Consider the following 23,993-nt stretch of genomic DNA (forward strand, 5'->3'; position numbering starts at 1 on the left):
CTTGAGATGAGGTCATGCTGGACTAGGATGGGCCCCAAATCCAATGAGAGGTGTCTTTATAAGAGACAGAAATGGCTGGGCACCATGGCTCACACCTATAATCCCAGTACTTTGAGAGACTGAGGCAAGAGGATTGCTTGGGGTTAGGAGTTCAAATCCAGCCTGGGCAACATAGTGAGACCCTCTGTCAACAAAAATAAAAAGATTAGCCAGGTGTGATGGCATGGGCCTGTAGTGCCAGCTACTCAGGAGGCTGAAGTGGGAGGATTGCTTGAGCCCAGGAGTTTGCAGCTGCAGTAAGCTATGATTGTATCACTCCACTCCAGCCTGAGTGACAAAGTGAGATCCCATCTCAAAAACAAAAACAAACTTTGGGAGGCCAAGGAGGGCAGATCACCTGAGGTCAGGAGTTTGAGACAACCTGGGCAACATGGTGAAAGTCCATCTCTAGTAAAAATACAGAAATTAGCCAGGCACTGTGGCATGCGCCTGTAATCCCAGCTACTCAGGAGGCTGAGACATGAGAGTCGCTTGAACCTGAGAGGTGGAGGTTGCGGTGAGCCAAGATTGCGCCACTGCACTCCAGTCTGGGCAACAGAGCAAGACTCTGTCACCAAAAAAAAAAAAAAAAAAAAAAAAAGAGAGAGAGAGACACAAAGGAGAAGACACACAGCGACACAGGAAAGCCACACAAATTGAAGCTAGAGGTGGCGACTGGAGTGACATGTCTATAAACCCAGGAATGCCAAGAACTGCCAGAGCCACCAGAAGCTAGAGGCCACCAGGGGCATGGAGCGGATTTTCCCCTGAGAACCTCCAGAAGGAACCAGCTCTGCCAAAACCTTCATTTCAGACTTCTGGCCTCCAGAACTGTGAGGGAATATATTTCTGTTGTTTTAATCCACCAAGGTTGTAGTAATTTGTTTTAGCAGTCTCAGGAAGCTAATATACTTATTGATAATTATCCCCATAAGAATCAATGTCAAGGAGATGGATTTGGTGGTCTCAGGTGCAACAAAAACTCAGACTCTAGAGAGATGTTGGTTCTCATAGATCAGATGTACCCTGCAAGGTACCAGAGCAAGGCCGCTTTATGGCTAGATTAACCTAAGCTACACTCATTGCAGAACTCAGGAAGATGTCCATGCCTCTCCCCAGAGGTATAACCTATACACCCTAAAAAAGGTATAACCTTCTTTCCCACTCCTTGGCTGATATATTTGTTCAGGTCAGCTACTGCTAAAAAAGAAAAGAAAAATGGCTAAAGTAACTGTGGCTTAAACAAGATATAAGCTTATTTCAGTTTTTGTGTATGTGCATGTGTGTTTTTAGAGGCAAGGTCTTGCTCTGTTGCCCAGGCTAAAGTGCAGTAGTGCAATCTCACTGCAGCCTCAACCTCCTGGGCTCAAGCCATCCTCCCACTTCAGCCTCCTGAGTAACTAAGACTACAGGCACATGCCACCAATACCCGGATACATTTTTAAAAATTTTTTGTAGACATGGGGTCTCCCTGTGCTGCCCAGGTTGGTCTCAAACTCCTGGACTCAAACAATCCTCCTACCTCAGCCTCCCAAAGCCCTGGGATTACAAATGTGAGTCACTGTGCCCAGCCCTGTGTGGCTTGGTTTGTGGAGCTGGATATAAGGCCTTGAAAATGGGCATGAGATCTATGAGCTACTGTGCCTGGCCAGAAGTTTATTTCTCTTTCATTTAAGGTTCTGAAACATAAGCAGTCCAGGGCCAAAATGGTGGCTCCACACTGCCAGAGACCCAGGCTCCTTCCATCTGGTTCTTCTGACATCCACGACACATGATTACCGTCTTGTGACCACAGGCGGCTACTTCAGTTCTCACCATCATACCCGCATTCCAGCCAGTGCTGCACACTTCTGCTGGTAGCACTTAGTCACGTGGCCATGCCTATCCGCAAGTGAGGCTGCCAAGTGTTTTTTTGTTTTGTTTTGTTTTTTTTGAGATGGAGTCTTGCTCCGTCACCCAGACTGAAGTGCAGTGGCACAATCTCGGCTCACTGCAACCTCCACTTCCCAGGTACAAGCAATTCTCCTGCCTCAGCCTCCCGAGTAGCTGGGACTACGGGTGTGTGCCACCACATACTGCAAATGCTGCCAAGTGTTTTTAGCTAGGAGGCTGTGTTTCCAGCTAAAACTTAAATTTTCTACTACTCAAGGAAGATGGGAAGAATGGAGAGTGGACAGCAACTTCTACTCCAAGGGACAGCAAACGCAAGGTCTGATTTGATAAACGACCCCTACAATCTGGGCCCAGGGAGATGGGAGGAAAGCCCCAGCAATAGAAATCCAGGAATGGGAGCACCCCTGCCACCCTCCTGGCTGGCGACAGGATGAAACAGAGCCTTAGAAATGTGGGTTTGGGCCAGACGCAGTGGCTCAAGCCTATAATCCCAGCACTTTGGGAGGCCAAGGCAGGAGGATCACCTGAGGTCAGGAGCTCAAGACCAGCCTGGCCAACATGGTGAAACCCCATCTCTACTAAAAATACAAAAATTAGCTGGGCATTGTGGCATGCACTTGTAGTCCCAGCTACTCAGGAGGCTGAGGCAGGAGAATTGCTTGAACTCAGGAGGCAGAGGTTGCAGTGAGCCAAAATCACGCCACTGCACTCCAGCCTGGGCGACAGAGCGAGGCTCCATCTCAAAAAAAAAAAAAGAAAAAGAAAAAGAAAAGAAATGGGGGTTTGAAGCAGCAGGAATAAGATAAGCTTGGAAAGGTCTGGAGCAATTCTGTCTTCCCCTTCCCCATCATACCCTCTGTTAGGGGTTGAATTATGTCCCCTTGAAAGTTTGTTGAAATCTTAACACCCAGCACTTGTGAATGTGACCTTATTTGGAAATGGGGTCTTTGCACATGTAACCAAGTTCAAATGAGGTCATGCTAGATTAGGTTGAGCCCTGATCCAATGGCTGATGTCCTTATAAGAGGAGAGAAATGTGGGCACAGACAGACAGGGGAAGGCCTTGTGAAGATGGGGGAGAAGTTAGAGTGATACAGCTCCAGCCAAACAATCCCAAGGATTGTCAGCAAACACCGGGATAAGAGAAGAGGCAAGGAAGGATCTTCCCCTCCCGCCTCACAGGGAGCACAGCCCTGCTGACACCTTGATTTTGGACTGTTAGTCTCCAGCACTGTGAGAGAATCAGTTCCTCCTGTGTTAAGCCACCCAGTTTGTAGTCATTTGTTATGGCAGCCCTAGCAAACTGTACGCCACCTTCTCTCCCCTTTCTGGTTCCTTAGGGTCCCATTCTCATGAACCCCCTACTATAATAGACCATAATGTCCTGAGATCCAGAAGTACCTTCTGTTCTAAATCTTCTCATTCTTTTTTTTTTTTTTTTTTTTTTTGAGAGTGCAGTGGCGCAATCTCGGCTCACTGCAACCTCTGCCTCCCTGGGTTCAAGCGGTTCTCCTGCCTCAGCCTCCCGAGCAGCTGTGATTACAGGCGCCTGCCACCACACCCGGCTAACTTTTGTATTTTTAGTAGAGATGGGATTTCACCATGTTGGCCAGGCTGGTCTTGAACTCCTGACCTCAGGTGATCCACCCGCCTCGGCCTCCCAAAGTGCTGGGATTACAGGCGTGAGCCACTGCGCCTGGCCTACCCATTCTTAAAATTGGTCTCGTTGTAAATGTTGCATTGGTAATGATGGGGTGATCCAGACCAGGAGCAAAATATCGGGCCAGACCAGGGTCTGAACATGGAAACAGAGCCAGAGGTGGAGATGTATAAAGACCAGGACAGAAAACCAAAGCAGTCAGTCTGAGGTGAGTACAAACTTGCAGAAGAAAGACCAGGCAGGGCATGTCCACAAAGACCAAAGACAAGTGGGTCCAAGACCCAGGCTGTCGACAGAAACAGGAATATACAGGGAGCAAAACCAGGGCCAGGTACAGTGGATCATGCTCATAATCCCAGCACTTTGGGAGGCTGAGGCAGGAGGAACTCTTGAGCCCAGGAGCTCAAGACCAGCGTGGGCAACATAGAAATACCCAGTCTCCACAAAAAATAAAATTTAATTAGCTGGGCATAGTGGTGCAAGCCTGTAGTCCTGACCACTTGGGAGGCTGAGATAAGAGGATCACTTGAGCAGGAGGCTGAGGCTGCAATAAGCCATGATTGTGCCCCTGAACTCTAGCCTGGGCAACAGAGCAAGACCCTATAAGACAGTGATCCCCAACCTTTTTGGCACAAGGGACCGGTTTGGTGGAAGGCAATCTTTCCACGGACAGGGGAGAAGGAGATGGTTTTGGGATAAAGCTGCCACCTCAGATTATCAGATATTAGATTCTCAGAAAGAGCATGCAACCTGGATCCCTCGCATGTGCAGTTCACTTTAGGATTCGCGCTCCAGTGAGAATCTAACGCAGCCGCAGATCTGACAGGAGGCGGAGCTCACGTGTTAATGCTCGCTTGCCCTCCACTCACCTCCTGCTATGCAGCCCAGTTCCTAACAAGCCACAGACCAGTAGCAGTCTGCGGCCCAGGGGTTGGGGATCCCTGCTATAATAGACCTGGGACTCATCCAAGCTCCAGATTCTGATTCCACCGCTTTATACCGGAGAAGCATTTTCAGTTTCCAAACCACTTTCACACAGTGTCTCACCGGGTCTTCAAAAGCAGCCTGCATGAGCTGAGTAGAGTGATCATGTAATCTCCAGTTGACTCACAGGCAAAGAAACAGTCAGAAAGGCTAAGTGACTTGTTCAGTGTCACACAACTGCTTCTAAGCAGTGCATATAGAGAAGAGAAAATGGACTTTGGAGTCTGGTAGATGGGGTGAGAGTCAATACAAGGAAGTTATTTGATTTCTATGAGACTGTCTTTTTCCTTGTCCCTTTTTTTTTTTTTTTTTTTTTTTTTTTGAGATGGAGTCTCACTCTGTTGCCCAGGCTGGAGTGCAGTGGTGCGATCTAGGCTCACTGCAACCTCTGCCTCCCGGGTTCAAGCATTCTCCCTGCCTCAGCCTCCCAAGTAGCTGGGATTACAGGCACCCACCACCATGCCCGGCTAATTTTTGTATTTTTAGTAGAGACGGGGTTTTGCCATGTTGGCCAGGCTGGTCTCGAACTCCTGACCTCAGGTAATCCGCCCACCTCGGCCTCAAATTAAATTGAATTGCATGTTATGCTTCAGCTGCTTCTCACTGGCCAAAGGCAGACTATACCCAGGGCTTGTTGTGTGGGGGAGAGCATTAGCAGTGCTTGCCATGGCAGGCTCCCATTTCCCCGTTCTGGACAGACACCCAAACACAGACAGTGTGTAGACATATCTTCGCCAAGAGGCCTTCAAAAGGCCTGAATCTAGGCAGTTTTAAGATGGAAACAGTAAGAAGCACTATTCCCATGCCTTCCCCTGTGCTCCTAGGACCATGTAGGGTGCAATGGAAACACACAGAGGAGAGGAGCTGCTCCTACTCTCCTAGGGTTGAGGATGCAGTCAGCATGCGACTAAGGCCCAGGGACTGCCCGTGAGGACCACAGCCTGCACCTACCTCCATTCCCCAGAAGAAAGTCTGGGAAAGTCAGCCCCCCACATCCTCCTGTACCCAAATTCTGCCTGTTCCCCCTCAGTTCCACTTGATGCAGAGGGTAGGTCAGCTCTGAAAAAGCCCGCTCTTCATTCCCTCTCCTCCAACTCAGCCCTCTCTTCCATGTCATTTCTGTCCCATGCCCAGCTCCAGCTAACAGACTCTGGGGAGGCCAGCGGCTCTAGGGACTCTGTTGTTCTTACGGGCCTGGAAGTCATCATATCTCTGGGTTCAGGGGACAGCTGTTTGTCTTCTACAGTTCGAGTGCTCAGGCCTCATGCTAGCAAAAGCAGCCTGCTCCCATCCAAAGATGTAAATCTCCCTCCACTTGATGCCTGGCCACAAGTTGCTGGAGAAATGACCAGACTGTCAGATTCTATCTGACAATCTGCAGATGGAATCCATAGCCCCAGCACAAGTCTAAACACTGCAAAGGAGTGTGACAGCTGGCGCACGGGCAAGTCCAACAAGACTCAAGCAGTATGAGCTTCTGGACAATGTTCAAGGACAAGTCTACACACCAGGGGCCCCACCTCCAACATCATCATTCTCCCCTGCCTAGCACTGACTGGCCAATTTTATCCAGCGATGTTGGGAGAATATCCAGAGATGGGGAGAGGAGGGCCTCTTATTTGTCAAGCAAGACTTCCTCCTCCACTAACAGCCACAAAGTTGAGCCTTTGCCAAGAAATCTTGCACACCTCAGACGCCAGAGATCTCACCCTGCCCTGGTTGAAAAGGAGAAAGTCATCTTTGGTATGAAAACATCCTGAGAAATAAAACCTGGGCTCCTGGAGAAAAGAGAGCAGCACAGACCAGGTCCAATTCACAGGGAACACCCATATGTGGAAATCTATTGAGCTCCTCCTTGGGGCAGATGGAATTTTATAACTCTAGGGCCCCTGAACCAAGACAACGCATTGCGCACTACATCACAAACACGCAAAACATCTGTGATTTACCGGGCATTCCATAAATCATCCTGGACAATAGTCTTGGCTCATAGAGTTTAAATAGAAACTCACAAAATGATCTAATGATTTCCATAGAAATTTTCTTTACATAGGAAACCTGGCTGATAAGATTCATAAAATGGAAATAAGAGAAAACTGCATCAACAGGCTCAAATTTGTAACTCCAGTTTTACTTTAAGAGGGTAATACAGATTTTTGTAGCTGGGGAAGGTGAGTGGGAAGGTAGAGGTTGTGGAAAGGCTGGGAAACATCAGAATATATTTATGACACAAGACATTTGACCAACCCAAGCAATGCTTTGTGCCTGTGCCTCCAGACACACACACACACACACACACACACACCATGTAAGGCACCACTGGATTATAGCATGGAGGGGACAAATGCCCCCTGCCCTAAACCTGGCCACAGCCAGCCCATCCCCCTGTGGGCCCTCTGTCCAAGTCCTGTGGGGAGCGTGGCTTTGCTACTCAATGGCAACTGGATTTCAAGAGTTTCAGGAAGGGTGGGGGAGCAAGATATCAAAGGCTCAAGCTCACTCCCCTTCGTCCAGACAGACTTTTCATTTTTTATTTGATGAAGATTAGGAAGAAAAGAGTGAGGATTAGGCCTAATTTACTGTCTCTGTCAAAAGCCAGTGCAGAGTAGAAGGGAAGGGAGTAAGTGGATTATGAAAAGAAAACAAACGGAGGGAAAGGGGGCCAAGGATGAACTGCATTCAGTGATATTTATTTATCTGATTGCAAAAGGAAAAGAAGGGATCTGTTCTAATGGTTCACCTTCTTATGAACCCTGGAGCTCCCAAAACCCTGGCGAAGTCCTTCTGACACTGCTGTGAGGTAGATCGGGGCCATTCCATGGCTAAAGTGAGAGAGGCCAGTGCTTGAGAGCAGTAATAAGGGAACCAGAGATAAAACCCCAAATCTTGGTCTTTTCTACCCTGCTGCTCTCAGCCTGGGCCACAGAGCCTGGAGAACACTAAGGTCTCATCAGGGTTTGGGTGGCAGAAGGAATGGAACCAGGGGAGCTCTCTTTGCCCTAAGCACTCACTGACTGCTCAGGCAAGCCGGGTGATGGGTGCCCCTACCAAAGCCAGCCTGCTGCTCCACGGCAGCTGGACACTACCACTGAGGGAGGAGTGAAGTTCAAGGCTGGGGTTTAGAAAACATCTCTCAGACAGAGAGCAAGAGGATGGTGAAAACCCACTTGGTAAGGATCCCTCCTTGGGTCACATGGCCCAGTCGTCAGGTTCTGGAGGGTAGAGTGTCACAGCCGGGGAATCCCATGGGACTCATTCTGAACAGAGGCCAGAGGTTTTCCACAGGTTCTGATCAACAGAGTTGTTGCTTCTTGTCCTTCAGGCCTAAGAAACTCCCCAAGAAGCCCTGGGAAAAAAAGTGGAGATAATAGACCCTGGGGTGAAAGGAGCAACAGGTGCACTGAGGGGAATGACAGAGATCAGGGACCCTGGAACGCATATTTAGTTACACAAAAACGCCAGGGCACCACCCAGCCACACACGCCCCACCCCATCCCTACTCCAACCCAGCCCAGGGAGCGGGAGGGCACACATCTGCACTCACAGGCTCCTCACTCACAACTGTACTTCATACCGGAAGTGGATTCTCACCTCCACAGCTGTCAAACCTTTAAGAAAACCCAGAACTGAGGCCGAGGGCTTGGGGGGCGGGTGGGGGGGCACTAGCCCTGCCTTCAAGTCCGAGCCAGGTCTAGTGACGGCAAGAAATCGGGGGAGGGGGGCAAAGAACTGAGCTGGAAAACCAAAACTAGAGCCGACCCGGCGCCCTGGCTCCGGCCTGTAATCCTAATGCTTTGGAAGGCTGAGGCAGAAGGATCACTTGAGGCCAGAAGTTCAAGACAAGCCTGGGCAACATAGCAAGACCCCATCTCTACAAGAAATTTTAAAAATAGCTGGGATTGGTGGGGCTCGCCTGTAGTCCCAGATACTCAGGAGGCTGAGGTGGGAGGATCGCTTGAGCCCAGGAGCCAGGAGTTCAAGACTGCAGTGAGCTGAGATCGCGCCACTGCATTCCCGCCTGGGAGACAGAGACGAAACCCTGTCTCTATTTAAAAAAAAAAAAAAAAAAATCCCTAAAGCCGACCAGGCGGGGCGAGAGTCCTCGGGACACCGCAGCGCTTTCCGGTGGCGCACCTTAGGTCCTTGGGTGAGGAACGACGGCCCGCTCGCCCTCCTTTGCTTCTACCCTAGTGACTGGATCCGGAAAGAAAAGGACCCTGGGTCCCATTTTGGTTCGCTACTCCTCGTTCCCTTTTCTCTCCAAGCAAAGCCATCCCACCTTCTCCTAATAAACTCCACACTCAAAAAGTTGACCCACGGACACATCGCATGCTTCCCGACCCTGAGCCGCCGGTCCCTCTGCCCCGGTTACCTACCCGTCGAGCCGTTGGCAAAGCCTGGGCTGCGCGGGGCTGGTCCGGGCCGCAGGAACGCCCGAGGGGAAGAGGGCCGGGCGGGCGGCGGCGCAGGGCTCCGGAGACAGGCGACGGCCGCAGCGGCACAGAAGACGGCGGAAGGCGCTGCGAAAGTCCGGGCTGCGGCAGTAGATGAGCGGGTTGAAGGCAGAATTGGCATAACCTAGCCAGTTCAGGGCAAGGAAAGCCGGGCCCGGGACTAGAGAGGGGCCCCCCAGGGCGCGCAGCACGTTGGCCAGAAAGAAGGGCAACCAGCAGAGAGTGAAGGTGCCCATGATGAGACCCAAGGTGCACAGGGCCCGGTGTTCCCGGAGAGGCAGGAGGCGCGCGGGCCGCCGGCCGCAGGCGGGCACCCCTTCGGGCGGAGCGCACGTCCCCACCGGGGCCGGGGCCAGAGAGCGCGACGGCGCCGGCGGAGACTCCTCGGGCGGAAAGCGGCCCAGCTCCCCGCGCAGCAAGCGCAGCTGGCGCGTAGCCACCACGAAAACCCGCGCGTAGACGAAGAGCATCACGAGAAGAGGAAGGTAGAAGGAGACGGAGGAGGACAGCAGCACGTAGGGCATGTTGGAGGCGAAGGCACAGCAGCGCGGGTTGGAGTGGCAGCGCTGCGCCTCGGCGTCGGCCCCTACGCGCCACCACTGGCTCATGATGGGCGCAAACGACACCGCGGCCGACACGACCCACACCAGGACCACAGCTGTCCGGGCGCGGCGCTTGGTGACCAGTGCGCCGTAACGCAGCGGGTTGGTCACAGCCAGGTAGCGGTCCACCGCCAGGGCGCACAGGGTTTCGATGCTGGCGGTCACACACAGCACGTCCACCGAGGTCCACAGCTCGCAGCCAGTGGCGCCCAACGGCCAGTGGCCAGTCAGCGCCAAGGTGGCCGCCGGCGGCACCACCAGGAGTCCCATCACCAGGTCGGCTGCGGCCAGCGAAGTCACGAACACGTTGGTCATGGTCTGGAGTCTCGGAGTCCGGGCGATGGCCACGATGACCAGCAGGTTGCCTCCCACGGTGGCCAGCACCGCCAGCGCCAGCAGCGCCCCGGCCAGGGCCGCCGCCCACGGCACCCCTGGCAGCCCACTGGTGTTGGCGGTATTGGGCGCCAGGGTGGGGAGGTCCGGCCATGGGGCAAGAGAGCTGTTCTCGTGAGGCCACGGAGCCATTCCCGGGTCGCGCGTGAGGCGGTAGGGAAAGAAGGAAGGAGGGGGTCTCCCAAATCACCTGGCTCAGGGGAGGGGACAGCAAGGCGTGAGAGCGACTTCCCCAGCCTGGGCCATCTTCTCTAGCTGTCCCAGCCAGAGCGCTCAGCCTCCCCCCACCCCAACTCCCTCGGTGCCACCGCTCTTGGGGGAGGAGTAGCGACGCTTAAAGGGGCAGCTGCCTATAGTCTGGAGGGGCCTCCGGAGCCGAATTGGAGAGTGGGGAGGATGGCCAATGCGATGCTCCACGTTTCCTTTAGCTAAATCTGGAGGAAGGGACACCGTGGTTCCTCTGCCACCATCTGTCCACCCCTGCCGTGGCCAGGCTCCTGGACTCAGCATAGCACTCCCTGGGCACTGGCTTCCTGGAGCCCTGCACCTCCTTTCCCAGAAGTTCCCACAGCAAGGCAGGGGAAGGAGAGAGGAGAGTGCTCCCATCCCCACCCTTTATGTATCAGAGGCAAAGGTAACCCGCTGGAGTCAAGCAAAGGATTCACAGGAGCCCCGCATCCACTTGGGTGGCCTCCCCTAAGGTATTTTAAATTAAGTAATAGGGCTCAGCCAGTATCTCCTCTCCCAAGACCTCAGCTTGGTGAGATCTGTCCCCTTTCCCTTCTGTTTCAGTTACCTTCTCTTTCCTTCTAGCTTTTTGTTTTTTTTAATATTCTCAGGTACTGAGGAAATTTACCATATTTCAAGTCTCTCTCTCTCTCTCTCTCTATTTTTCCCAGGCTGGCTTTGAACTCCTGGGCTCAAGCCACCCTCCTGTCCCAGCCTCCTGAGTAGTTGGAATTGCAGGCGTGAACCACTAGGAGGCTCAGGAGTCTTTTTCTTTTTCTTTTTTTTTTTTTTTTTTTTTTTTTTGAGACGGCGTCTCGCTCTGTCACCCAGGCTGGAGGCTGGAGTGCAATGATGTGATGTCGGCTCACTGCAATCTCCACCTCCCGGGTTCAAGCGCTTCTCCTGCCTCAGCCTCCCAAGTAGCTGGGACTGCAGGCACCCGCCAGCATGCCCAACTAATTTTTATATTTTTAATAGAGACGGGGTTTCACCATGTTGGCCAGGATGGTCTCGATCTCCTGACCTCGTGATCCGCCCGCCTCAGCCTCCCAAAGTGCTGGGATTACAGGCGTGAGCCATCGCGCCCGGCCAGGAGTCTTTTTCATTGCTAGCTCTGGATTTGCATTTGGATTTGGCACTATGTAGTCTGGGATGCTGAAGAATTTCAATTTCTCCATCTTCCCCACTCTGCACTGCCCCTTCCATGCACCTTTCCACCTAGAGATTTTCTAGATAGCCCCTTCTCTTAAAATCTTTCTGTTATAAAGACATATTAAAAATGGATGAATCAACAGGTGGGCGCGGTGGCTCACTCCTGTAATCCCAGCACTTTGGGAGGTCGAGGTGGGCAGATCACCTGAGGTCAGGAGTTCAAGACCAGCCTGAACAACAAGGAGAAACCCTGTCTCTACTAAAAATACAAAAAAAAAAAAAAAAATTAGCCGGGTGTGGTGGCGCATGCCTGTAATCCCAGCTACTCAAGAGCTGAGGCAGGAGAATCTCTTGAACCTGGGAGGCAGAGGTTGCAGTGAGCCGAGATCACACCATGGCACTCCCGCCTTGGCAACAAGAGCGAAACTCCATATCAAAAAAAAAAAAAAAAAAAAAGAAAGGATGAATCAAGAGGCTGAGAGGAGAGGATCGCTTGAGCCCAGGAGTTCAAGGTTACAGTGATCTGTGATCATGCTACTACTGCACTCCAGCTTGGACAACGGCAAGAAGCAAGACCCTATTTTTTTAAAAAATGGGTAAATGGGTGACTGGGTATGAGGCAGGTCCACCATCCCCCCGAACTCTACACAACTCTTCCATTGCCATCTCCCCAATGGTAAGTGTTCGCTCCACTTCCTTTAGGTTTTTGTTTGTTTATTTGTTTTTTGAGATGAAATTTTGCTCTTGTTGCCCAGGCTGGAGTGCAGTGGCACGATCTCTGCTCACTGCAACCTCCACTTCCCAGGTTCAAGCAATTCTTCTGCCTCAGCCTCCCAAGCCTCCCAAGTAGCTGGGATGAGCATGTGCCACCAAGCCCAGCAAATTTTTGTATTTTTAGTAGAGACGGGGTTTCACCATGTTGGCCAGGCTGGTCTCAAACTCCTGACCTCAGATGATCCACCCGCCTCGGCCTCCCAGAATGCTGGGATTACAGGTGTGAGTCACCGTGTCTGGACTTCCTTAAGGATTTCATTCATTAACTTTTAAAAACTAGAAGGTGTTGAGTTGAGGAATTCATGCGTTCATTTTTGAGCGTGTGTGGTGGCAGGCCTGGTGTTTCAAAGCCTCTGAAGTCTCTTAGGCGGTTCCATCAGAGGCTTCCCTCTTCCTCTTCCCTTCTCCCTGCCCTCACTCAAGACTTGCAAGGCTTCCTTTTTCCAGCCCCTGCTCTCTCAATCTCTAAACCAGTTCCTCTCAGATTGCGTATGGGGAGGGGGGCGCTGGAAAATAAAGCCCCAGGGTTCAAGTGGAGAGGCAGGAAGATGTGACACCTTATCAGGGACTATCAGGACCTGATTCTTGAGCTATCATGCTTCCTCCTCTGAAACAATGGGACAAAGGGGGAAAAAATTATCATGGAAAATGCCTCCAGGGCTATGCCCTGGCAGGTCTCTGAACAGCTCTATATTTCGAAAGAACACTTTGTAGTCACTGGTATGAAAAATCCCTCTGGGAGGCTGAGCTGGGGGCTGGGAGTTAGGAAGGTTGCAGGGGAATTCAGAACCTAAAATTATCCCCAAGGAAAAAGAACCAGCCTCGTCTCCCAGGGACCCAGCTGCTCACCCATGAGCAGGGTTTGTCTTGGGCTCCCAAGCAAGTGACTTCTATGCCCATGAAGAACCCCAAGCAGGCCTTTGGATCCATGGAAATCCATGGGGGTGAAAGTGAAGAGGCAGCCTCTGGCCCCTTCCACCTCTTACTGCCCCCACTCAAGTCATGACAGAGTGGTGCAGGCCCCACTGGGCATAGAGTCTTGGCTGTGGCTTCCTGTTGACCATCAAGGCAGTCACTCCCAAATAGGGTTTTGCAGCACCCCAGAGTGTTGTTGCCAGTTATCTCAAAGGGATATCATAAGATTCCCAAAAAGTAATCTCTAAAATCAATGCATGCCATTCAGCAATTTTTTTCCAGGACATCAGCATTGGAGGGGGAAGGGAAAGGGGTGCCGGAAAGTGAAGCAACCTCAATGATGTCAATGCCTTAGGGGTGACCTTGTAATTTGGAAGAAGTGTGTAAAAATGTTTAACATTTTCAAAAAAGACAGGATTTCTCAAACCACCTGAGTGTGCCTGAGTTTGGGGAATGATTAGGCCAATAACCAAACAACACTGTAAGAAGAGAAATTTCTGACTCCGGTTAGGGATGGTTTTATGAGCAAATCCATCAATGTTGAGACACTTGGCTTCCTCCTCCTCTGCCAACCCATCCCTGCTCTCATTCCTCAGTCTGGTTTTCCCCCGCCCAAGCAGATGGCAGGGGGAAGGGCTCCCTCTTTTGCCACCTTAGTCTATAGACTATTGGGTCTCTTTTGTGATTTTGTGTTTTATAACTTAATATTTTGAATAGATTATACGTGCACATTATTCAACCATCAAAATATAACAAATGCATATAATAGAGACTTGCCTTCATCCCAGTTTTCATCTCCCTAGCAGGTAACTACCATTAGTTACCATTAGTAAACCAGAGGGATAAACTCTGGTTTATCCCTCAGCTCATATTTTATATAGATACAAGTCAATACAAATATATATATTCTTTTATCCTTTCTTTTCTATACAAATAGCAGTCATATATACCCACTGTTCTGCACCTTGCTTATTTTAATTTGACTATGTATCTGTGATCCTTCCAGATAGATATACAAAAGTGTCTCGTTTTCTTTTTCTTTCTTTCTTTCTTTTTTTTTTTTTTGAGACAGAGTCTTTGTCACCCAGGATGGAGTGCAGTGGTGCGATCTCGGTTCACTGCAACCTCCACTTCCCAGGTTCAAGCGATTCTCCTGCCTCAGCCTCCCAAGTAGCTGGGACTACAGGCGCGTGCCACCACACCCGGCTAATTTTCGTAGTTTTAGTAGAGACGGGGTTTTGCAATGTTGGCCAGACTGGTCTCAAACTCCTGACCTCTGATGATCCACCCACCTGGGCCTCCCAAAGTGCTAGGATTACAGGTATGAGCCACCGTGCGCAGCCAAAATCATCTCATTTTCAGTATCCCATTGTATGGTTATATGATTGTCTATGAAACCAGTCTGCTACTGATAGACATCGAGCTTACTTCTTATCTTTACTAACAGATGATGTTGCAATGAATAACTTAAACACATGTCATTTCACCTGTATGTGAGTATATTCTACAAATAGATTTTGCTATGTTATAAGGTCTATGCATTTGCAAATTTGAAAGATACTGCCAAATGGTCTTCCCCTGGGGATGTACCCAATTATACTCTCACCTTCATTTTTGATGGTCAGCAGAGGGGTGGAGACAGCTGGCCTACTGCTCTGGGAAGTCATCCTAATGACTGGCCCGAGGGGAATTAGTACTGCCTGGGCCGGAGAGGTCATCCAACTCGGGATAGAAGTGTACATTGCCCAGAGAGAGCACTGTGCTGGCCCTCAGCCCCCAGATGACCTTTGTTCTGTGCCCTTGGAAGCAGGCAGCGTCTGTGGGCCTCTGAATGCACTGAGTTCAGGCCCTCAGGCTGCTGTTTACGTGTTGGTGCTCAGGGGTTATGTGCCAGGGAGAATAGCTCTGTGATTTAGAATATGTGTCTGGCAGAGCCAGAAGTGGCAGCAGCCGCCTGATGAGCAGAAGTTCTAATAGCAGGGATGAGTACTCTCTCCTGTGAACATCATGATTGGATGCATGTATGTGTGTGTCTGTATATGTTCATGTGACATGGACTAAAGAAGCCAAAAAGAGTTCAGGTGATCACAGCCTTATACCCTGTCTAAGACTACATGCGTAACAGGCAGTTCTATTCTAACATTCATAATCCACCCCTCTGGCTTTAAAGTTCTTGGAATGGAGCAAAAACTAGGTGGAAGTTTTTGCTACCCCTTTACCCTGTCTCTCCTCTCCATTGCCCACAGCAACCATCCATTCATTTTTATGAAATCATGTGTGTATACGTGGCCTCTGAGCAGCTGGTTTGGTGTTTGCTGTTTCTTCTTTCGTCACAAATAGTCTAGGGGCATAGGGTGGAGGTGGCAGAGCATAAGCACTAAAAACAGTCTTAACGGTCAAATCCAGCACCAACACTTTACAGAATTGAAAACCTGAGGCCCAGGCTCGGTGCGGTGGCTCACGCCTGTAATCCCAGCACTTTGGGAGGCCGAGGCAGGAAGATCACTTGAAGTCAGGAGTTCGAGACCAGCTTGGCCAACATGGTGAAGCCCTCTCTCTACAAAACTACAAATATTAGCCAGACGTGGTGGTGGGCACCTATAATCCCAGCTACTCAGGATGTAGAGGCTTGAGAATCGCTTGAATCCGGGAGGCGGAGGATGCAGTGAGCCTAGATCAGGCCACTGCACTCCAGCCTAGGTGGCAGAGCGAGACTCTGACTCAAAAAATAAATAAATAAATAAAATAAAAAATAAAGAAAAGAAAACCTGAGGCCCAGAGAGGAAATGGAGGTTTGTCCATTATAACACAGTAGAGGTTTGTTTCTTTTTTTTTTTTCATCTTGTGGAAAGTGTGCAGTAAAGGTTCATTTCTAACAGGTACACAGGCATCCAAGGAGCTGGTCCCTTTTCCAAAACAACTTCCTTCACTCCCAGCCAGGCTGTGGCTGGTGCCACCTGCCAGTCTGCCTTCTCCAGGCCCCCACCATGGCAATGGCCCACCATCTAACCAGAAGGCAGAGAGATAAAAACTATCAGAACTGAAAAGAAGCCCCTAAGCTAAGACTTTCCTTGTATTCTGTAATGTGGCACAGCCAACTCTGCACACACCTGATTTGTTTCCCAAGGTCAGATCCAGAGGACTTGAAGAGGAGACAGAAGGGATCTCCTTTATGCGGAAACCAAAGGCATTCTGGTGCCTAAGGACTGGCCTGGAATGAAAGCCTTATGCCTGGGGAGACAGGGGTGGACAGGGAGTGTGTTCTAGCAGTGCCTTCTCTTTTAGCTCCTGGTCATAAATGGAAGAAGGGACCAAGAAATGCTTCTTTCTCTCCTGAGGTAGGAAGAGAAATCCTTCTTCCAGTTTCTGAATAATCATTGAACTTTTGCAAGTGGCACGAAGGAAGGAAGAAAGGAAGGAAGGAAGGAAGGAAGGTCATTGAGATCCCTGACTATTGGAGAAGCTGCTCCCCAGAGGCTGGGAGAGGTCACGAGTCCCACCTACAACCCAGGCCCAAATGCTTAGGCTTCCTTCCAGGAGGTAAGAGAGGGATCAAGCCAGAGGGGGAAAGAGAAAGCAGTGATGCAGGATTTTTTTTTTTTTCTTTGAGACAGAGTTTCACTCTCGTTGCCCAGGCTGGAGTGCAATGGTGCCATCTCGGCTCACTGCAACCTCCGCCTCCCAGGTTCAAGCGATTCTCCTGCCTCAGCCTCCTGAGTAGCTGGGATTACAGGTCTGTGCCACCACGCCCGGCTAATTTTTGTATTTTTAGTAGAGATGAGGTTTCACCATGTTGACCAGGCTGGTCTTGAGCTCCTGACCTCAGGTGATCCACCTGCCTCGGCCTCCCAAAGTGCTGGGATTACAGGCGTGAGCCACCATGCCCAGCTGATGCAGGATTTTTCTCGGCCACTTTGCCAACTAGGGAGACCTCCAGGCTGGCAACAACCCCCCTTCCCGCCACTGCCCCCTGTGTTATAGATTGCACTTGCAATCAGCAGTTCCCAAGCTCCTGTCCTGCATCCAAGAAGAATGAGGTAAGGCTGACAATTAGAAGGGTGAGGATGGGTGGAGAAGGATTTTGTTGAGCAATGGAACAGCTCTCAGCGGAGCGGGGATGTTGGGGGTAGGGCTCGTTCTCCACCCCTGCAGTCAGGTGGTTTCTGTCTCAGTGTGGCTGAGTCTGGGGCTTTTATGGACTCAAAATGGGGATTGCGTGCTGATTGGTTTGTAAGTATGCAATAAAGGTTAAAGCGAAGACACCACTCAAAGGTGGGGCATGGACAGTGTAGAAAACCAATTAGGAAAGGGTAGGTGAATGTAAAATAGGTGAAGGGTGGGGATTAATAAGAGGAAAGCACACCAAGACAGGTTCTCAATCCGGTCCGTGGATTTGACTTGTAGCTTGGCTTTCAGGCTTTAAAATATCCTCGGCTTGGAGGTGTGGTTTTACCAGGGACCTGCCCCTATCTGCCTAGGCATTTGTCTGCCTCCTGCCACCATTAGCAGGAGGGGTTGCCCACCAACCCAGTGGTAAGTTTCTAGCATCGCCTTTCAAGTCACCCCTAGATGCTGCTTTGGCTGGCTTCTTTGCATCCACCCAAGCTGGAGTGCAGTGGCATGATCTCGGCTCCCTGCAACCTCTGCCTCCCAGGTTCAAAAATTCCGCTGCCTCAGCCTCCCAAGTAGCTGGGACTACAGGCGCACATCACCATGCCCAGCTAATATTTGTATTTTTAGTAGACGCAGGGTTTCACCACGTTGGCCAGGCTGGTCTCGAACTGCTGACCACAAGTGATCTGCCCACCTCAGCCTCCCAAAGTGTATTTATTTATTTTATAGACAAGGTATTGCTCTGTCACCCAGGCTAGAGTACAGTGGTTCAATCAGAGTTCACTGCAGCCTTGAACTCCCAGGCTCAAGTGATCCTCCCTCCTCAGCCTCCTAAGTAGCTGGGGCTATAGGTACCCCCCACCATGCTTACTATTTTCTTTTATGTTTTGTAGAGCTGGAGTCTTACTCTCTTGCCCAGGCTGGTCTCGAACTCCTGACATCAAGTGATCTTCCCACCTCAGCTTCTCAAAGTGCTGAGATTACAGGTGAGAGCCACCCACTTTCTTTGATGGAAGGAGGCAGCACAGAGGAGGGCAGATCCTCCATGCTGCTTGGTCCATGCTCTCCTCTCCCTTCCTTCCCTAGGAGGGAAAGCTCAGACAAGGCTGGAACCTTTCTGCCTCCCAAAGAAGCTGGTACTAGAGCTAAAACACTCTCTGATCCCTTCCCTCCTACCAACCACATCTTTCCCCTGGGAAGCAAGTGCTGGGGAAAGAGCAGCTGGTGCTGGGAGGGAAAGAAGACAGGACACTAAGGATGGCTCCTCCCCAGTGGGGAAGCCAGTGCTGGGTTTTATCAAATGCCTTTAATTAAGAAAGGAGTGAGGAGCTTTCCTGGCTGCAAAGAGGAGGGAAGCGGAGCCCCCCATGCCCTGGCACATGGCTGAGGGCCCCTCAAGAAAGCATCAAGAGAATGGTCAGGATCCAGATGCCAGTGGGAGAGGGTGTGGTGGGAGAAAAGAGAAGTGTTTCCTGTTTTTGAAGAAGTCATGGATGGGAAAAATGCTACTTTTTTTTTTTTCCAGTCCCAAGAGGTGGCAGGGCATCTTGCTTTCCAGTCAGGATCGGATTCTCTTCCCCGCCATGATAAATTGAAAATGGGCCGGCCGGGTGTGGTGGCTCACGCCTATAATCCCAGCAGTTTGGGAGGCCAAGGCGGAGGATCACAAGGTCAGGAGTTTGAGACCAGCCTGGTCAACATAGTGAAACTCCGTCTCTACTAAAAATACAGAAAAAATTAGCCAGGCAGAAGAATCACTGGAACCCAGGAAGCGGAGCTTGCAGTGAGCCGAGATTGTGCCACTGCACTCCAGCCTGGGCAACAGTGTGAGACTCCATCTCAAAAAAGAAGAAAAGAAAAGAAAAGGAAAAAGAAAAGAAAATGGGCCAGGCATGGTGGCTCACACCTGCAATCTTAGCATTTTGGGAGGCCAAGGAGAGAAGATCACTTGAGGCCAGGAGCTTGAGACCAGCCTGGACAACATAGCAAGACCCCACCTCTGCAAAAAAATATAAAATAAATAGCCAGGCACGGTGGCATGCACCTGTAATCCTAGCTACCTGGGAGGCTGAGATGGGATGATTGCTTGGGCCCAGGAGTTGTAGGTTACAGTGAGCTATGATGGCACTGCTGCACTCCAGCTTGGGCAGAAGAGTGAGACCCTGTCTCTAAAATAAATCAATAAATAGGAGGGGAGGAAGAGAAGCCACTCAGCCTAAGTCATCACAGGACAACCTGGCTGGTAGGGCTGCAGCACCCTGGGGCATCCAGCCTTTCCTTCACTCCTCACACTTTTTCCAAGCCCCTACTTGTCCTTGGCCAGTCTGCACCTTCAGTGTGCTGATGGAGAGGTGACTAGGACCCAGTCCCTGCCCCTGGGTAGGGAGCTCCCAGCCCCACAGAGAAAGTTTAGTTTTTACTTTGTTCCGCCAAAGGAGTCTTGCCAGTCCTGTGGGAGAGGCAGCTTTCGGCATAGATATTGGTAGGGTGGCTTTATCCCATCACAGAGAGGGGAAGGAAAGCAAGTAAAGGCATCTCCTGGGAAGACAAAGTTTAATACATATTTAATTTAATCCTGACATATTTAATTTTTTTTTTTTTTGAGACAGAGTTTCGTTCCGTTGCCCAGACTGGAGTGCAGTGGTGAGGCCTCAGCACACTGCAGCCTCCACTTCCTAGGTTCAAGCGATTCTCCTGCTTCAGCCTCCTGAGTAGCTGGGATCACAGACGCCCACCAACATGCCTGGCTAATTTTTATATTTTTAGTAGAACCAGGCCAGGCTGGTCTTGAACTCCTGACCTCAAGTGATCTGACTGCCTCGGCCTCCTGAAGTGCTGGGATTACAGGGGTGAGCCACCATGCCCAGCTCACCTGCCCCTCACCAAGAGTCATCACATCCATATACATAGTCATGTACACCCAGTGGGTGGGTCCCCCCACTCACAGATGCAAGCCCACACCTCCACGTGAAAGCCCAGAGACTGTACTCCACATGGGAATAAGCTGGGAATGAAGCGCCAGACCCCATGGCTGCAGAAAACTCCAACCCTGGTGCAGAAGCGGAACCAGGTCAGGGGCCGGCACACTTGGCTGCATCTGTCACCACTCATCTCTGAGCCCTGGTGCTAGTGGCACAAACCTTTAGGTCCCCAGTCTGTCGTGGGAAAGTCCTTTGAAAGCATGAAAGGCAGAGCAACATAAATTAAACCCAGCAGCACAACCCCTGCTTGCTCAGAGGGAACAAGTCGCTGGATAGCAAGCTCTTCAAGTCTCAATGTCATTAAACAAGGACTGAGAAAGAATGCCTGCCCTGATGCGTCAATTACCCATCCATCAGTCAGCAAGTACGGGACACAGCTATGTGCTAGGCACCAGGCTAGGGCCAGGTGCTGGAACATACCAAGAGGTGTCAGACACAATGGCCACCTTCAGATTCCACTCTAGAGGGAGAGGCTTAAACATAAGAAGTAACTGCCAAATGACTAGGGCAGAGGAGGGAAGCGAGTGCCAGTGAAGGTGGGATGCCAGCGAAGGAGAAACCACTCCCAGAGGGCATGGTCAGAAAAGACTTCACGAAGAGGAGGAATTGGAGTTGAATGTTAACAAACGATTGGGGCTGGGCGTGGTGGCTCGCATCTGTAATCCCAGCACTTTGGGAGGCTGAGGTGGGCAGATCACTTGAGGTCAGGAGTGCGAGACCAGCCTGGCCAACATGGTGAAACACCATCTCTACTAAAATTACAAACATTACCAGGCGTGGTGGCGCATGCCTGTAATCCCAGCTGCTTGGGAGGCTGAGGCAGGAGAATCGCTTGAACCTGCCAGGCGGAGGATGAAGTGAGCCGAGATCATGCCACTGCACTCCAGCCTGGGTGACAGAGCAAGACTCTGTCTCAAAAATAAAACAAAACAAAAAAACAAATGATTAGGATGTGGAAAGGCACAGGAAAGGGAAATTGGCATCCAGATGGTGGGACTCGCATACACAAAAGTGCAGAGGTTCCAGGCCAGGCGCAGTAGCTCACACCTGTAATCCCAGCACTTTGGGAAGCCAAGGTGGGCAGATCACCTGAGGTCAGGTGTTCAAGACCAGCCTGGCCAACGTGGTGAAACCACGTCTCTACTAAAAATACAAAAATTAGCCAGGCATGGTGGCGCATGCCTGTAGTCCCAGCTACTCTGGAGGCTGAGGCAAGAGAATAGCTTGAATCCAGGAGGTTGCAGTGAGCCGAGATCGCGCCACTGCCCTCCAGCCTGGGCAACAGAGTGAGACTCTGTCTCAAAAAAAAAAAAAACAAAAGTGCAGAGGTTCGGGATTGGGGTGGCTTCTTGGAAGACAGTCCCACTGATTTTTACTCAGTGTTCTCATCCTCCACTCTGGATGCCTGACCTTTATCCATTCACTGCTTGTTGTTTTCAAACTTATAGGCTTTTTTTTTTTTTAAATATGTACAGGGTCTCATTCTGTTGCCCTGGCGGGAGTGCAATGGTGTGATCAAAGCTCACAGCAGCCTCAAACTCCTGGGCTCAAGCGACCCTCCTGCCTCAGCCTCCTAGGTTGCTGGGACTACAAGCACACACCGTCACACCCAGCTAATTAAAAAAAAATTTTTTTTTTTTGTAGAGATGGGTCTCTCTGTATAGCCCAGGCTGGTCTCAAACTCCTGGCCTCAACCAGTACTCCTGCCTTTGCCTCCCAAAGTGCTGGGACAAACTTACAGACCTGACACTCATTATGTTTTGGTCTTAGCCTCTCATCTTGAATTTGACAGAAGTGACACCTTCCTACAGGTCATATTATCTCCTGAAAAGTTTTCTCATTCCCAAGGCCAGCGATCCCACCACAGGCTTCCTGGAACCACATCCTCTTCCCCACTGAACCTGCCACTAGGACCTGCATCCATCAGCACCTGCCACATGGTGCCATTTCCACCTGGTACACCAGCATGAGAGGACGCTGTGAGCCTCCTATGGAGATGTTCCCATGGGGGTCTTTTCCTGCTGGAGTTTCCCAGAGGCTGTAGCACACCAGGAAGAAGAATAAATCAAAAAGGAGTGCTGGCCGGGCATGGTGGCTCATGCCTGTAATCCTAGCACCTTCGGAGGCTAAGGTGGGTGGATCACTTGAGGTCAGGAGTTCGAGACCAGCCTGGTCAACATGGTGAAACCCCATCTCTACTAATAATACAAAAATTAGCTGGGTATGGTGGCGCAGGCCTGTAATCTCAGCTACTTGGGAGGCTGAGGCCAGAGAATTGCAGTGAGCTGAGATCGTGCCACTGCACTCCAGCTTGGGCAACAGAGCGACACTCCATCTCAAAAAAAATAAAAAAAATAAAAAAGAGTACTGCTGGGCACAGTGGCTCATTCCTGTAATCTCAGCACTTTGCAAGGCCGAGGCAGGCAGATTACGAGGTCAAGAGTTCGAGACCAGCCTGGCCAACATGTTGAAACCCTGTCTCTACTAAAAATACAAAAATTAGCCGGGCATGGTGGCACGTGCCTGTAGTCCCAGCTACTCGGGAGGCTGAGGCAGGAGGATCGCTTGAACCTGGGAAGCAGAGGTTGCAGTGAGCCGAGATCACGCCACTGCACTCCAGCCTGGGCAACAGAGTGAGACTCCATCTCAAAAAAAAAGGAGCGTTAATGGAACACTGTCCAGCCAGCTGTTGTAGGGACAATGTAGCCTGTGATGTCAGGGATAAGAAGGTCTCCTCCTCCAAGGGAAAAAGATGTTTTCACCTTAAAATTTCATCATTAGGCTGGGAATGGTGGCTCATTCCTATAATCCCCGCACTTTGGGAGACAGAGGTGGGTGGGTAGATCTCTTGAGGCTGGCATTCCAGACCAGCCTAGGCAACATAGTGAGACCTCATTTCTACAAAAAATAGAAAAAATTAGCCAGGTGTGGTGGTGCACGCCTGCAGTCCTAGCTACTTGGGAGGCTGAGGTGGGAGGACCCCTTGAGCCTGGGAGGTCAAGGTTTGCAGTGAGCTGTAATCACACCACTGTGCTCCAACCTGGGCAGCAGAGCGAAACCCTGTCTCAAAACAAAAAATTAAAAATAAAGATAAAATAAAATAAAAATTCATCATTATAAATTCATGCTTTTTAACTGAAGATATTATCTCGTATTAAAATGGAAAAACTGGCTGGATGCAGCGGCTCATGCCTGTAATCCCAGCACTTTGGGAGTCTGAGGCAGGTGGATCACTTGGGGTCAGGAGTTTGAGACCAGCCTGACCAACATGGTGAAACCCTGTCTCTACTAAAAATACAAAAATTAGCCAGGCATGGTGGCACATGTCTGTGGTCCCAGCTACTCAGGAGGCTGAGGTGGGAAAATCATTTGAACTCAGGAGGCGGAGGCTGCAGTGAGCCTAGATCACACACCACTGCACTCCAGCCCTGGCAACAGAATGAGACTCCATCCCAAAATAAATAAATAAATAGAAAAGACTTCCGGTGACTATAGTCCCAGCTACTCAGGAGGCTGAGATGTACCGAGCAGCAGTGAGCTATGATTGTGCCACTGCACTCTAGCCTGGGCAACAGAGCAAGACCCTGTGTCTAAAAAATAAAATAAATAATTTTTTTTTTGAGGTGGAGTCTCACTCTGTTGCCAAGGCTGGAGTGCAGTGGTGAAATCTAGGCTCACTGCAACCTCCACCTCCCGGGTTCAAGAGATTCTCATGCCTCAGCCTCCTGAGTAGCTGCGATTACAGGCACATGCCACCACACCCAGCTAATTTTTGTATTTTTAGTAGAGTTGGGGTTTCACCATG

General features: G+C 50.6%; 1 protein-coding gene across 1 annotated transcript; it reads right to left on the minus strand.

The window, feature by feature from the left end:
* Positions 1 to 7,247: 7,247 nt before the first annotated feature.
* On the minus strand, positions 7,248 to 12,242 carry ADRB3 (adrenoceptor beta 3). The gene is made up of 2 exons (XM_034965946.3): positions 8,953 to 12,242; positions 7,248 to 7,922 (listed from the first exon to the last, which is right to left on the minus strand). Exons 1-2 carry the CDS (start codon positions 10,155 to 10,157, stop codon positions 7,901 to 7,903), a joined length of 1,227 nt encoding a protein of 408 aa, XP_034821837.2. The 5' UTR covers positions 10,158 to 12,242; the 3' UTR covers positions 7,248 to 7,900.
* Positions 12,243 to 23,993: the final 11,751 nt, after the last annotated feature.

Source organism: Pan paniscus, chromosome 7, assembly GCF_029289425.2.
Source record: "Pan paniscus chromosome 7, NHGRI_mPanPan1-v2.0_pri, whole genome shotgun sequence".
NCBI classification, from domain to species: Eukaryota; Metazoa; Chordata; class Mammalia; order Primates; family Hominidae; genus Pan; species Pan paniscus.